A 16,633-nucleotide genomic window follows, 5' to 3' on the forward strand; every position below is an offset into this window, starting at 1 on the left:
CTGCTGTGTGGTGGCTGAAGCACCTTCCGAGCGTGTGGACCAGACCAGGATGCCTATGGGACATAAGCAGGGGATCTCCTTGCTGAGCTTCCCACTTAAGTTTAGGGATCTCCAAAGAGATGCTTCAGGGCACTGTGAAAACTCTCCTTGCCAAGTGGTGGTATCTAAAGGGCCAAGGGAGGGCTCTAGTGGTCCCCCTTTTAGGCTGATGAACCCAACTTCCATTAATGTAATTTCTGTGTCTTTGAGCCTCTGCTTAAGTAGTATTGTGTAGACAGATACATTTGGCAAAGCAGCTCCTCACACAAACATTTAGACCCTTTGTATGACAATGTAAATCTCAATAGTTCAAGTCACAAAAAAAAATAGTAATCTCCCCTCATAATGTTTTAAACACACATTTTCCCATGTTGCTTGCATTAGAAGATGGCTCAATCTGTATTCTATTTCTGTGATGCTTTTTTTGTCATAGGGCACTTTATTGTGTCTACAAACTGCTTCATCTGTGAAATATTACAACTTTTATCACAAGTAACATATCTGCTTGGCATATATCTTTTCATGAAATATTAAATCAGTAGTCTTCATCATTATTCAGCACATGCATCTGGAGACTGTCACATCTTATCTGATTGAAGTAAAAGATCATGTCAGATTTCTGTAAGCAAAGCCTAGCATGAGTTTTGCTTCTCAACTTTAAAAATTTGCTCTAACCACACAGGAAAATGCTCAAGAAACTCAGCCTTACTTTTTTTTAATCACTTTGATTTTTTTTTTAAGAAATGTATTCCTAAAATAACTCTCTAAGTAAAATTAACAGATCAACATCTGCAAAATTTATCAATTTAATTCACCTTGTAGACAAAGAACATAATTTTCAATAGCTGGAAGTCAGGAAAAAAAAACAGAGAAGGAACCAAGGTCAAATGTCTCCAATGAAAAGGGGAAAAGTTTATGCTGAGGAAGGTAGTAAAAACCACCTGTTCTTGCACCTGAAGTCCTTAATCAACATTTGACAGCCACAGCGGCAGATGATACAAAGACAGTTATCACTGCATGCACAGTTCAGTTAAAATGCATGAACGCATTCTAACAGAGTGCTAGAGGTTCAGATGAAGCTAGAGAGTTTGATAGTTGAAGGACAGCTGCATGCTTTGGGTCTCCCAGGAAGGACATATTTTGAATTTCAAGGGCAAAAACCTGCCTATGACTTGTAGTATTGAAAAGGTAAAGTATCTCTAATGTAAAAGGACAGCCGCAGCATCTTGAATTCATTTCACACACTGGCTCTCTTTAAAAACAAGACAACCGACCTCCTGATTACTGTCTGTTTTCTCATGTACACATTTTGAATGCACCAGTGAGTAGGAATTAGATAACTGACTAAAATAGGCAAATGTTTGGCTAAAACAGAGAAAATGGCTATTAAAGTTTAGGAATTAAAGAATAATTCTCCTACACAGACTCACTGCATAAAACAAGTTACTTATGTTTTGTGAAAGCTTATGACTTTCACCTAGAAGAAGACAGAAATACAGGTTTTATCTTTCCTTCAAAGAAAAGCATGAGAAGCAATAAGCTCCTGCCCCCAAAACCAAAGGACACATTTGAACAAGTTTTTCAACTAGCTCTCTGACATATATAGGCTGCTCAAAAAGTAACACCTCCTGTTTTATTCTGTCAGCCAACATTGTCAGAGGTGGATGATGGTGGTATGGCAGTAGAGGCTGAACCTTCCAGCCAATATTCTTTTATATGCTGTTGCCGTGTGTCAGATGGCAGCAGAGGGGCAGCAGTCTGACATAATGGCATCTGACATGGAAGTCCACATGAAGCAAAGATGTGGAACTGAATTCCTCCATGAAGAAAAAATGGCACCCATTGACATTCTTTGATGCTTGCTGAACATTGATGGAGACCAAACAGAGGATGTGAACACAGGGAGGTGGTGGATGGTGCATTTCAGCAATAGTGACAGCAACAGTCGGTCATCTCCACTGGTGCAGATTGTTATGAGCGTGGCATGCGGGGTCTTGAACATCACTGGGGAAAATGCGTAGCAAATGGTAGTGATTGTGTTGAAAAATGGCATTTTGTAGCAGAGAATTTGCTCTCTCACATAGTGTTATTGTGCTCTTTGTATCTGTTGTGGTTTCCATGGAAATAAATAGGAGATATTGCTTTTGGAGGGATCTACTTCATGTGAACTGTGTGTCACATATCATGTAGGCTTCTAAAGTGATTTCTCAGATAGTCAAACAAAAAATTGACTCAGAGAATTACTCATGACTAGTGCAATTAAACAAACATGTTAATACTGCCCACCTGAAACTCTAATTTTCAGAATACAGGCCAGGCAGGTTAGATTACTGTAGTGAGATTCACAAATCACAAGGATTGTTTTAATCCAGGACAACTGAAAAATAATTTTTCACCAGAATAGAAGCAGTTACAATTTTTAAAGTATATTCTCGACAACATACATCTAAACTTAGAGGATCATTCATGAATATAATTTCTTTCTCAATTGCCCCACAGCTCTAAAGTGGTTGTTAAGCAGAGACAACTCCTTGAAGATGACTGCAAGCTACTCCCTTCAAGCCTTCAAGATGCTCTTCTAACTTGCTCCCTCGTGTAATTTTTTTGTGGCCTCTACTTTAACAAAGTTCTAAAACTGACAAGTAACTCAGAAATCAGAAACAATTATAAGTCTGATAAAAATAATAAGACTGGATGGAGAATCACTGCATGCTGACAACGGAAAGTACAAAAATGTGAGATTTTTCCACCTGGGGATAAAAAGGGATGATAAGAAGAAGCCCCTACAAAAGATTCCGGTATGTTCCTGTTTCCTCCAGTTTGTTTTTTGGCCTCTTTCCAGAACCTACTCAGCAGCCCTGTCAATAGCCCAGTTTTTGAGCAATCTGACAAGATAATTCTCAATATTCAAGGCTGCAGACAAATACTGAAGAAGAGTAAGTAAATGTGAAAACTAAGAATATAATGACTCATTAATTTTAGAAAAAACACCAACCAACAAGATTAAGGAAGGTTTCAAGCCAGACTCAAGTAAAAGTGCAAGAAACAGAAGTAGTTTGTGAGGTAGTATTAACTGCTGACTAAAATAGAATCTCATTGGGATTTTTTTCCAAGATCACTGAGCAAGAAATGAAACACAAAAGTTGTGCTGATCTTCACTTCCTGCTTTGGAAGGAGATGTAGTGGTTCTGAAACAGGGAAAGAAATATGGAATTAGTTCAAACCAGGAAGTGCTGTAAATCCTACAATAAACCTTGATCCTTTTAACTTAGCTTGCTTTACCAAAAGGCCACATATGTTCAACCTTGTCAGGTTAGCTTAACATTTGAGGTTAATTTGATGATCATGTGGGACTTTGTTAAACACTGCAAGTATACACAGTAAAAGGAAGTAGTACAAACCATCTTATTAAGCATGACTTCAGTATAGCTAAACAGATTGCAACAGTACATGAGATTGCAAATGTCTTAAAAGAGCAATGAAGAAGATAAAGGGAGTAAATAAAACTACATCCTGGCTCCAGGACTGGTTCTGCCCAGAGAGTAAATACCTTCTTGTTGACAATTCTCTGTCTGGAAAAGCAAAACCGTACTGCAAGGAAATAGGGAAATAGTAAGTACTTTTTTTTTCTCCCACTGTTGCATTATTTTTTCAAATCTCCTTTCCTCATTAAGGTGTATAATCCTCAACAGCCACGAAAGGAGGAAAAATATAACTTCCTCCTAACTCATAACATACTGTGGCATTATGCCACATATGCTAGTGCCTCTAATTAAATAAGCATTTTAAACAGCACTAATGATCAGCAATACATTTTTTTCCCACTTCAAGAATTGCACACACAGTCAGATTTTGTCTTCTGAGGACTCATTTTGCATGTATTGAAGTGACACAACTAATTTTTACATTTCTTCTCCATTTGCATACATTCACACCCCAAGCATCACAAAACAGCCCTTAGAAAAGGTCTGTTCCTTGTAAGAAGACTCACAGATGGCCTAAATCTTAACAAGTGGAGACAAAGAGGAAACTATAGGCACAGTCTGGGTAAGTCCAATGGGCAAGGATGCAGGCTCAAGGAGCTCAGAGTCAGTAGATTGATTGGAAGAGGAGCCTAACAAGCCAACCCTTGTATTACCCCTAATCATAAGTGTGTACATGTTTGTTTTTGTGTTCAAATGTATGTCTTTCTCACATGCTATTTTTTTTCTCCTCAGGGAACATGCAGGTTACATCCATAAATGTAATACTAATTTTAAAAGACTAATTTGAAATATTCTTAACAGCCAAGAAGAGAGCTGATGCAGCTTTTGCAGAATTCATATTCCTTACACAGGGGAGGAAAACTCTCCAAAGAAAAGACACTTTTTCAACCTTTTCCACAAGCTCCAAGGATAATTTCTTACAATATTTCATTAAATTATAAGACAAAAATTGCCACATATGAACATATGGACACAATGACTATTTTGAATTGGTTTTCTTGAAGGATTCATCACTGGGGATAGGTGGTCGCCTGTATGTCATTATCCCAGAGCCAATATACTCCTTCAGCATTCAGAACAACACTTGAGAAGTAACATCTTTCTGTCTACAAACCAAGTAAGGCCCCAAGGATTTAAAAAGACTTGTTTTTATAACACTACAATTTATAATATTATAGTTTTATATTATTTGAAAAGGAATTCCAATAGCTTTTTCATGGGATGGGAAATAAAATGTGATTTCACAAATCTTAAGTGTGACCACTCTCAAAAACCTGCTGATAATGTTACCTATTTTAGATATTTCTACTTTCTCTCACAGCGTACATCTTATCATGATTATAAATTCCACCCCTCAAATCATGGATTCCTTCACTCTAACTACTGACAAAAAGAATAAAGATTTCAGGACAAGAAAAGCCCTAAATTAAAAAAAAAAAATCAGGAAAAAAAAAAGCCCAACAGTTACAAAAAGGAGGCTGAAGTTTTATAGAACAAGTCAATACAGACTCCTGAGTGGAGGAAGAAAAACATTTGCCAGAATTGCTGCACTGGTATCTCTGAACAGTAACAATCTCTTTATCTTAAAATGTATATTAAACTGATTCCAGCAGCTTAAACTGCCCTACAAAATTCTTTGATGATGCCATGAAATTGATCTCTGAAGGGAGAAACAGATCTCTTTTAACGGACATATTGCTTGGGAACTTAGAATCTAACTTTGGAAGGATGACAGCTGTGATGATGTTTTTTGCTGACAGTCACTGTCTAACTTGGCTTAGCCCAATAAATTTAAGCATTTCATAGATATTTAATGGTAACAAGTTTTGTGGGTGTTATTTCAGAGGAAGGGCTTTTCAAGAAAAATGTGCACAAAATGTATTTTCAAGGATCAATAAGCTAGCAAAATTTACAGCGGTAAGACTGTTAAAATGCACAAGATTTTTTTGGCACACACAAAAAAACATAGTTCAAGATGCTTCCCAGAGCACTGTCACACACCTTACACACCCCTCCCTGCCTTGGCAGACTGCACAGTCTGTTTATATTTACAAGAGTTATTATAAAGTTAAGCCAACTTACCCTTTGCCACAAAATCCAACCAGGAACACCATTCTGAGAAAAAATAATAGCTCTTCATTTCTGCAACAGAAATTGCTCTTCGATTCATCACAAGAGAAGAGCGTCAGACAAGAAAAGTGTCCACTTTCCCCTTCCTCTGCTCAGAACAAACTGCCCACAGAAGGCAAGAGCTTTCATATAAACTGAACTTTGTTCCACAAATGCAACAGGTGGCCCAAGATGACTTTACAAATATATTTTCCTCCAGTAGTGCCATTGTTCTTGTAATCATCTCTTTAATGATAGTGCTCTCCCCTCATGTCCCCACCCTGAGTATTTGCAGACTGCTGATATACCCACTATCTGATATAGTATATCTAGGCTATATAGGTTCAGGCCCTAGACATATTTTCTCTCATGTTAGCCCTCAATAAGGCAAAGCAAAACTGTGTTTCAATGAGACATTCGTAACACTATCTGGAATGAGCTGTACTGAATTGCTCAGTCGTAGTTCAAATATTTCTATGCAGATTATCATCTTCTGGGGAAAGTCACTCGGAAGTCTTTTCTCCAAATTTTTGCTGGACAAAGTACAATGGCATTTCCAGCACATAATGGAAGATTCAAACACATAATCTCTAAATCTCAAATAAATCCCTTTTCAACACATTTATCCAGCCAGCAAATGAAGCAAAAGGTGTGAACATGGAAGCAGCAAACACAGCCTCACAAGCCTGGGCCTGAATGGCATGGCTAACAGTAATTAAATTGTAGTGGCAAACTTTAACACTGACCAGAAATCTCAGTGTTTACACAGGTCCATGCAGGTTTTACCCATGTCAAAGCCTCCAGGTACTGAAGTATGCCTGCCCCTACTATATTCACAGACTTAGTCTGGAATATATTTTATTCTGACATTTGTTGCTTCCATGCACTTTTCTATCCTTCCTGTAAGCTACAGACCACATGTTCTTCCTGCACCAGAAAGACCAGTATCCATCAGAAACACTCATATAACTCTGGAAAGAGATGCACCACATTCCCATCCACTCGGCTGACACAATAAATCCAAGAGTGTTCTTCCTCTTAGACTCTTCTTTGTGACCTGCGATGGATGACCCAGACTACATCTGACCCTTACAACCTAAGTCTATCAGTACTACATACCCACATTTCCACACTGCCTCACTGCACCCTGTCACATACCTTCCTTGGATTGGACTGGAAGGACCACAGGACACAGGGACCCTGTCTCTTCACTCATGCATTACATGTCCAGAGCGTACAGGTGAAATCAAACCACTACAGAGCTTTGGACATCTTCATCAGAAAACCAACCTGAATCCAGTGTGAAAAGATTCAGATTATAGGATGTCTCCAAAGATTCTCGCTGTCCATACTAACCACAGCCCAGTCTGAATATGGATGTCTTTGGAGGCCCCAGTTGGCAGACTTGTTTTACAGCTTCAAGCTTGCCTGCTGCTCCCATTCACTTAGAGAAAGAGTGAGAAGCTGAAGAACCTGTGAAGATGCTCTGTTAGCACCACCCCAGGAAGTCCATTGCAACAGGGCATGGCAGGACACTACCTGGTAAAACTTCCCCTCCCTATGGATGATATATGTCCCAGAGGAGACTGCTTGAAGCCCCATGTCTCCAAGGATGATACTCTTCACAAACTCTACAGCTGCTGTTTTACCCTTCTGCAGAAGCACACACAACATGTACAGTTAGGGATGGAAGCCAAGATCATGACATCCTTCTTGTGTAACCTGAGGCCTGGCCATATAAGCCTAGGACCTGCCTGCACAAGTCCTATGGTGGTCAGCCTCAAATCCCTGAGGTCTGAAGAGTAAACATCACTGGATCAAGGGTAGGCCAAGTCAGAGGGATAAAGACTGTACAACTTGGGGAAAAGACATCTGCAGAGAGCAGCCAGAATAGGGTTAGGCCAAGGAGGACAGACCCAGCCCTCCATAAACTGTAAGTACATAAAGTTGTATTTGTTAAAACGAAAGCAGAGACAGGTTTGATGAAGCATAAAGACTCTGGAAGCCAGCAGAGCCTCTCTCATTAACGTAAATAAGGTCATGCAAAACCAATCTATGAACTAGGACATTTACTGTTCACATTAAGATTTCTATAGTTTTTTTTAACATGGAGGGAGGGATTGAAATAACAATGAGCAAAACTGCTCTCAGCAGTTTCCAGAGATGCTAATGGGAAAAGAACAAAGCCCTGCAAGACTTGGGGCAACAGGATGGAGTGGCTTAATTTTGTCACAAGTAGAGAAGAGACGCACACATGATGGGATTCACAGACTCAAAGTACTAATAACTTTGGAAATAAGTGCTTGCCAAAACTTTAACTTTAGCCAGAGCAGGTACAAGACAGAAATGCTCCCGGACTATATGATCTCTCCTTTTCCACAGTCAAAAACCTTGATCCACATTTGGTGTACCTTTTGGTCTGAAACTGCCACTGAATGCTAATTAAAGTCTACCAACAGGAAGGTGGGAAGACTCTTATCAGTGCAAAAGGCCATAAAATGTCTTTGACCAAAACAATGGACTAATTCTTACTGTATATGTAAGGTTAACATTAGAACCATGTAATTGCTTTTCCACTGTCAACATAAAATGAGTAACAGGAAAGAAAGGAAACAGAATTTTTGCATACTTGCAGACTTCAAAAAGAAAAGACCGCAGCACAATCAAAGGGAGTTTTGGTATAATAACAATAAAGAGAGACAGCTTCCTACAGAACCATATAATTTTCTGACTGTACACATCCACATCTAGTGAAAAGAGCCTCTAAGTAAGAGATAATTGTATAGCATTACAAGATTTATATTAGGAATCTAATTCTGAAGGAAATAAGCCTAAAATGAGGATTTTTCTTTACATTCGGACATGTTCAATATATTAAATCCACATTTTTCTCCCGTGCAGGCAAAGTTTTGCCTACACTTGGGATTTGCCCCAGTTCCTTCATGAATGGCCAGCAGGCACCCAATACTCAAAAGTAAATAGATGTTCAAAAACAGTTGGTGCAAGTGGCCACTTTTATGGCTACATTTTGAATTTAACTGCAGTGTGATCACAAGTGAGTGATGGTTGAATCCTAAATAAAGGTAAGGCTAAACTTGAGGAGGCCTTGTTTTGCTCTGGTTTGAAACACTGCATCCCATGTGCTTTAAACATGGCTGAATTCCTCCCACTGTTTTTTACTGTGATTACCAGCAATTAGCATAAAACTTTTTTTCTGGTCTGATCAAAACTGAATGAATTGTTGGATTTTGATGATTAGTTAGCACTCCTAAAGGTACCAAACCTTGGCCTCAAGAATATCGAGATCAGCTAAGTCAGGAAAGGTAAAATATTTGCATTTTGGAAGTTAAAAAAAAAAAGAAGTTATAAAAAAATCATATGATTTTCATTCCAAGCAACACAGACTACAAAAGACTCAGTGAGCACAGTACAAAAGAAGGTATGAGCAAAAGGAAACACCACAGAAGCATTTTTCATTTCCTAACTTTTTCCAAGGATTAGTGTCAACGTGAAAAAAGGAATACTGAGAGCTTTGAAAAACATACACTTACTAAAAACGTTGCTTAGCATATTTTGACTTCAATTTCACGTGCTGCAAATTAATTTAAAAATCAACAGAAAAAAAATCCTTTTTTAAAAACCATAATAGGTCACTGGGCATATAAAACCAAGAAAGGATTCATTAATTATTAAAAAATCTGTTTTGTCTTACCTCAGCTAGTCAGCGCTAACCTATCTCAGGGAAAAACCACAGCAAAACGTAGCTTTACTAAACACTAAGATGATATAGTTTTCACTAAGATATGATTATACAACATACTGTATGAAACATGACTTCAGGCTGACTAAATGTTGGTAAGTCCCAAATTCGGTACATTGCATTCAAAGATTCGAAGCTTCCTGAGTTTTTTAATACAGTTACAGTTTTTTTTGGTGTAGTTACTTATGTTGTCCCTGTTCGCTTCAGGGCAGTTGGACTAGATGACCTTTAAAGGTCCCTTGCAACTCAAACGATTCTGTGATTCTGTGTTGTTAAGAGTGGAGCACTCAGTGAAGATCTTTCACAGTACTGAAGGGAGGTTCATGTGAAGCATTACAGTCTATGTTTGTTAGATACTATCATACACCTGGAGCTGCAAGGAAAAATAAAATTGCATGCACATATAATGTTTTTCTTCTATAAGAACTAGTGACAGTGACCAATTACCATCCATGAGTAGCACCTAATATGGATAAAGATTCATATATTTTAACAGAAGCTGGATCCCTGCATGAGCATACTTTGAGAAAACATGCTAGTTCCTGCAAGAATCACTGGAGTTGTGAAAAGCAGCAAGCCAATAGTAGGCTCCTTACTGCTTATGTGCACCTTACATGCTGCTCAAACTTAAGTGCAAACGTTCTCTGCAGAAGTAAATCACAATATAGGATCAGCTATATAGTCACCTCACCAGAGCATATTTGGCGCGTGTGATTTCGCGAGTGCCTTCTACTATGAAGGATTTGGCTGAATCTTGGTAGGATCCTAAAGTGACTCTCATGTCCATCCTTTAAAAGCCGACGTTGCGACATGGATGCGTATTTCTGTATCTTCAGCAAGTTATTCACTGAAGGAAATAAAAATCAGCTCTTCAGAAAAGCACACTTCTGACGCACTGAAACACTGATTTTGCTTGTAAATGTCAATGGAATGGAAGATTTCTTTGTCAAATTCAAGCACTACAAAAAAAAAGACTCAGATTTAAAGAACTGAAAATAGATGCAGTTCAGTTTTTTGTATCATATGCGCTTTTCCTCAGAAACTCATGCCCGTTTTTACTACAAAGAAAAGAGAAAAATTAGTTGTAGTTAATGGACAGAAAATGCCAAGATAGTTTCCACAGAAAAATACAAGATCTCCTCAGTTTATAGCACACTTCACACAGCAGAGAGATGGGGCATCTTGCTACTGCTTGCAGCCTGTTTTCTTGTCTCCGGTGTGACCAGTATGAATAAAGGAAGCAGAGCTTCTCACACAAACAGGTTGGATTACCAGATGGAACTAAAAAAAAGCACAAAACTGTCTGGTTTTCAGTGTTTCATCCAAAACAACAACTGTTTCAGCTGAAGAAAGGCTCCCTCAAAGAATCCAGCCCATTAGCTCTCCAAAGCCACTTCTCATCCCAAGCAACTTGCCCTGCTTGTCTTCACATCCTTCTCGTTACTGAGAGCGGAGGTTCAGTAGCTGCACAGAGAGCTGAGGTTGTAGTGAAGAAGGGCAGCTGAAGGTCTTTCACACTGTCTTGCTCTCAGGTTCCCAAATCAGCACTCAGATGGGCAGGAATTTCATGCTGATACTCACTGTGTTTCCTAGTTCTGGGACTGAAGCATCCCGTATCCCTCAGGGGCTGCAGAGTGCTTATGCCAGCAAATTAAAAGCTAACACCATTGGCAATACAATGTTGTTAATTAGAAACTACTCTTCTGTTCATTTATCCTGAGTCAGGCCCTTATCACCGATCTCCGCTCCCTCTCTCCAAATTCATACAGATGCAAGAAGTGAACTGCTCGAAGGCTGAGCGTATCTTCAGAATCTGCAAGCAGAAAGATCTCACAAGAAAAACTTGAATCTTCCTGGGAGTTAACAAACAACTAATAGGAAGGAAGGGAGGGGAAATTAATCCCAGGCTTTCTTAAAACACATCAGGAAACCCTACACTGTCTGTTCCCCCTGTCTCTTTCAATGCAGGAGAGAGGAAATTGATAATAGTGCTTTACTTGGCAGTCAACATCTTCCTCTCAATTCTGTTTAACTATGTCCTGTATGGCTACAGACGTACCACAGCCCCATATATATCATTGTGCACATCAAACTGAAGAAGTGTTCTGAAATATGGTTCCCAATGATCATTATTCTGAAAGGAAATTACAACAAACAACCCTTGCTTATGTCATGTTGAAGCAAATATTAAATAATTTAGTACAAAATACTAGCTTGAATATACCTGGCTAGCAGAGGAGAAAATGCTTGACTTTCAACATGAAATCACAGGCAAATGTGGCAGTCTTGAAATGTGATGATCAAGAGAGGCAGAAAAATGAATAAGAACTGATGCATTTCATTAAATATCACTTATTTCCCAAATTCATTATAATAAGCAGATGGACCCCTGCATAATGCAGCTGTGCTACTCATCCTGGATCAAAGGCCTACGAGGCTTATTTAAGTAATAGAGGAATTAAAAGGAAGGAAGGAAGGAAGGGAAGAATCTATTGATGGAAAACCACCACAATGTACACCACCACTGTACTACATATTCAGGGTTCAAACAAAGGAGAATGCAACTCAAATAGGCAGAGCATCACTGTTAGACAAAACCCCACATTTTCTGGGATTGCTCTTCACTTGGGGCTCTTCCTGGCAAGCAGACCACTCCTTTGTCATGATTTTTGGGGCACACCAGCCCCCTGCCCAAAGAAGCCGGTCTGGCCATTGAGTGGAACAGGATCAGACTGCACGTCACCCTCTAGCATCCAAGCCACCAGCCAGAATAGTGACTGTCCCAGTAGGGTACTGAGTGTGCTGTGATGCTAGCGGCACATGATGGACATCTCATCAACGGGGATTATTACAATGAAGCATAAAAATGCTCTCCTTGCTTTCTTCCTGTATTTAATGCACACAGAAGATGGATAACTTGAGTTGTAAAGTTGTTAAGTACACAAAATCCTACCGAGAGCTAGCCATTAGCTATATCCCCATCCATGAAACAAGCTTTTAATCTTCTTTTGAGCACTCAGATATGTGCCTAGAAGCAAAAAATTAATCACAACAATGGCTGCGGTGGAGTGCAATCAGAAGGAAACAGATGGTGTAACGCAGTGTTTTCCAAACAGCAGCAGCTTCTATCTCCAGGAAAATAACCAGAGTATTTTTCCTCACCATTGGCATTACTATAGCAAAAGCTTGCATTAGAAGAGTTTCTTCTCTGCTCTGTACAGCATCAGCAAACCACTTAGCAGTTTAAAGGTGGTAATTTTTTTTTGAGTATTATATGGCAAATCCAAGTAGATCTGCATCTATTTCTTCTTTCATACCATATAAACAGTATTTGATGGGCAACACCTTTGTGAATATCTTTAAGTGAGCACAAACAGCTCAATGCAATCAACAATATCTTGGCAATGAGACAGCTTGTATTTTTCTCAAGCTCCATCTCTGGGTCTTATTTTGACTGCAGGCACAATGTTGCACATTCACAGCAGCCATGCTGAATTACATCTGTATTCTCTCTGTAATTCTTCCCAGGAACTCTTGCAAAATTTTTATTCATAAAATAACTTCAAGTTTTCTTGGTGATTATTAAATTAAATTGTCATCACTTTCATCACTGCTGCATGTTCTCGTTGTTCCTTTTAATCTTTTTGTTGGTACGGGAGCCTTATATTTACGGAACATCTCAAACAACCTAATGTGATTTTTCCCCCACATCCTAACAAGTATTTACAGACCCTTCCTTACATCTTTACATTAAATGCGGAGCTCTGAAATGTTTGCATTATGTGACAACATATGCCTCCTATCAGTGCAGTACAGGAAGCTCTGACTGCAGAATCAACACTGCATTGGCACACAGATTTATCACAGTTAATCATCACGCTTCCTGATAAGCCACTGCCACCAGTGTTGCCATTTCTTCTTGATTTTAGATCTCTTTTGTCAGGGAAAAGACTGAATCTTATGGGCAAGAAATCACGCATGGTACCTCCTGCAAACTGCACTTCAAGATCCCACCATCCACACAGAATGCAGGAGTCCATCCATGAGATCTATACCTATAGATTATCCTGTTCTTTTCTCTTGAGTTCCTGCAGGTAGGATCTTCTGCAGAGAAACTTCAATATCAAAAGGGCCATCACATCTCTGATAAAAACATGGAGGAGTGCAGGAGAGATATTGCATGAAGAGCGTAAAAGACTGTGAAAATTGTATGGGGAATTTGAGCATAACATATGCAAAAACAGCTCTGAAATTACTGCTTCTTGAAACAGTTACTAAAAAACAAACACACATACAAGCTAAATCTCAGTCTTTAAAAAAAAAAGTGCAAGTGCCACGCGTATCTTTCAGTCTCGCTGCATTTTCAGTAATAGAGGAAATTAAATGAGGGGGAAGAAAAGCACACCACAAGAGATCTGTTGTTTAGCTTTTTCTGTTTAAAGCATGCTCCATTAGTTATCTCTGTACACAAATGATACTTGCTTTGTTGAAAACGGTAGCGCAAACGTTGAACTTGGACTCATACTACGTTATTGAACAAAATTATTGTTTTGCACACATTAAAAAGATAATACACAAGTTACTTCTGATCTGAAATGTAACCCATTTTATAGAGAGATGCTGTAACAAGGGAACACCGATTGTTATGATGCTTAGTCCTGAGCTTTCTTATAACCATACCTAGATGTCAAATTATGGCAAGTAATGTGTTGATTTTTCAGATGAAAGACAAGCTGACAAAAATTAATCCATGCCAGTGGCCAATCACTAGACTAAAATAGTGAAGAGTCAGCTGGAGGCTGATTTTAAATGATCAAGGAAGGGTATCTCAGATTTCAAAGACACAGAACTTGGTATTTTTACATCCAGAAACTCTACAAGGTTGTTGTAGTAGGAAAATGTTGAGAGAATATCCAACAGAAAACCTGAGAAATAAATCACTGCTCCATGATGCCAAGGATATTTAAATACAAGAAAAGAATGACTCTTCCGTTTTCAGTGTGGGTGAGATTAATATGAAGTTTATAAACATCTTTTGCCTATACTATCTTTATACTTATTAAAATAGTGTATGTGTTCTTGTATTTCAGTTTTAGTCTACTTTACCAGAATATTTCCTCTAAAAAATATTATCTTAGAGAGAATAGGTCTCCCATAACATAGACTAGAGAATCTGTGAACTGAAATCATACTTATTAAAAATACCATGATATACAAGAAGGAATAAGAGAAGACAGTAACTGGGAAGAAAACTCAGAAATAAGTATTAACTGAGATATATCCAAGCGAACCTAAAAGCTTATACAAACTCAGTGTTTCCTAAAATCTGTCACTATCAAATAGTGGTAAATATTCACAATACTTTGATATTAATCTATTAAAGTCTAGGAGGTGAAATTATTATTTAATTTCATGAGAAATATACAGACAAATCTTGAGTTAAGTTACATGAGCAAATTAGTTTAGTTGTCTAAGCTTAAGCCTAACCAAACATGTCTGCTCAGAGACAAACCACGACTGTAATAAGCCTCAGCATCAGATGAATGTAAGTGGAACAGGGGCAGCCTGCATTCTATTTATAATTACACATTATGCTGCTGAACCACAGCTGCCACTCTTTCTTTAAAGCAATCACTTGAAAAGAGTTTAACTATGACCATATAAAATAAATCCTAAAATCAATACAGATTATTTTGTAACATAAGTGTACAATATGAAAAAAATTGCAAGATATAAAATTAGGGTTTCAATATTCTGAAAGTGTTAGTATTTCATTGGAAAGACAACTATGAAGCTTTTAAAGCCTATCATCTACCCCTCTAATTTAAGCAATTTTTTCCCACATGTCTGAATTTCCTATGGGTTAGCAATAAATTTGACACATGTCTCCAAAATAACAAGTTACTCCAACATTAGGGATAAAAAAACCTCAGAAAATCACATTTGCTCAGACAAAAAACTAGTTGGGAACAACTCTATGTTACCAGCCAGGCAAGGTGAGGTTTAACATCCTGCAAGATTGCACTTCTTGTATATATCCTTCAATGCAGTAAGTTTAGAAGGCAACTTGCAGTCAGCTTCAAAACTACAGAAGATGTTCTTTGAAAGAGCATGAAAACTGTGCTTGTCCTGGTGCAGGCCAGGAGGCCAGAACAGTGGAAATGCTGGGTGAGTAGCCAGCTCCTGACCAAACCTAGAGGTAATGGATCACATTGGAGGTGATTAAGCAACTGCTACCTCCAAGTCATGTTTACAATTCTATAAGGTAAAATGGCCTGCTGAGTGACACAACAGGTCACCATCAAGCAGTTTTGCCAGAAGCGTGAGGCCCAGCTTTTGGTCAGAAGTGAAGGTGGGTGAAGAAAAAGAACCCATTCAGATTGGGATGCTAACATAAATTATTTTTGGATTTTCACTTCGTTATTCATATTAATTTTGTTTTGTAATATTAATCTATTCTTCACCCGGTTGCCTGTTGTTGAGGCTATGAAGACAGTGCAAGGGAAGGAGACAACCAAGGCAGGTGGCAGAGAGAAGATTTCTCTGACAAAAGTAGGAAGAAAGGGATGGAGACCATGGAACCTTTGTCCCACGATGCACCTTCCATGCCTGGATGCCATGGAGTCATGGGTAAGGGGATGCTACCGGCATAAACTGGTTAAAACAATGGCAGAGAAACGAAGAAGCTCTTTTCAATAACCAATTAGATCTGTGTATATATGTCTGTATATACATATACATATAAAAATATATATTACAGAATAATAAATGCAATCATCAGCATTGACCAGACATCTACCAAACAGCTCTGCGCAGAACCAGCTAGGGACAGAAAGCCAAAATTTGATGCTGAAAGAACAGTCGCTTAGGTCTAAGAGAACTTGATTTATTTTCAAATGAATGAGTTTGAGCTCAAAAGTAGTATCTTTTAATAACTGCATAGAGCAGGTACATAGTACTTACTCACTGGGTTGATTGCTGGCAGAAGCAGCATGAGAGGAAAAGGAGGGGCTCATATGTGTTTACACCATTGCTGGATACTGCCTATCTTCCCAGCCTGGTCTGCCACATTTGAGATCAGCCCACCAGTGAAACTTCAGTTTCAGAGCACTGCCAAACTGGATAGGTTAGAGGGGTGATTTTCAGAAGGTCTTTTCCTGAAGACAATTTACTTTACAATACAAAATGTGGAATACAGTATTGCTGGCTGCTGCATCTACGCATCTATACAGTTTCTAGC

At 38.6% G+C, this 16,633-nt stretch overlaps 1 protein-coding gene across 9 annotated transcripts in view; it reads right to left on the reverse strand.

Moving 5' to 3' along the window:
- MCF2L (MCF.2 cell line derived transforming sequence like) overlaps positions 1 to 16,633 on the reverse strand; it is a 150,460-nt gene that overhangs the window by 87,153 nt on the left and 46,674 nt on the right. The window contains exon 1 of one of the 9 annotated variants that reach the window (XM_021414919.1): positions 10,085 to 11,217. The exons of the other annotated variants lie outside the window; for them this stretch is intronic. Coding sequence (XP_021270594.1) covers positions 10,085 to 10,205 — 121 coding nt within the window. The 5' untranslated portion in view covers positions 10,206 to 11,217. Of the gene's footprint in view, positions 1 to 10,084; positions 11,218 to 16,633 lie in introns of those variants that run through there. 9 annotated transcript variants of the gene reach the window in all.

This window comes from Numida meleagris, chromosome 1 (assembly GCF_002078875.1).
Source record: "Numida meleagris isolate 19003 breed g44 Domestic line chromosome 1, NumMel1.0, whole genome shotgun sequence".
Classification (NCBI taxonomy): Eukaryota; Metazoa; Chordata; class Aves; order Galliformes; family Numididae; genus Numida; species Numida meleagris.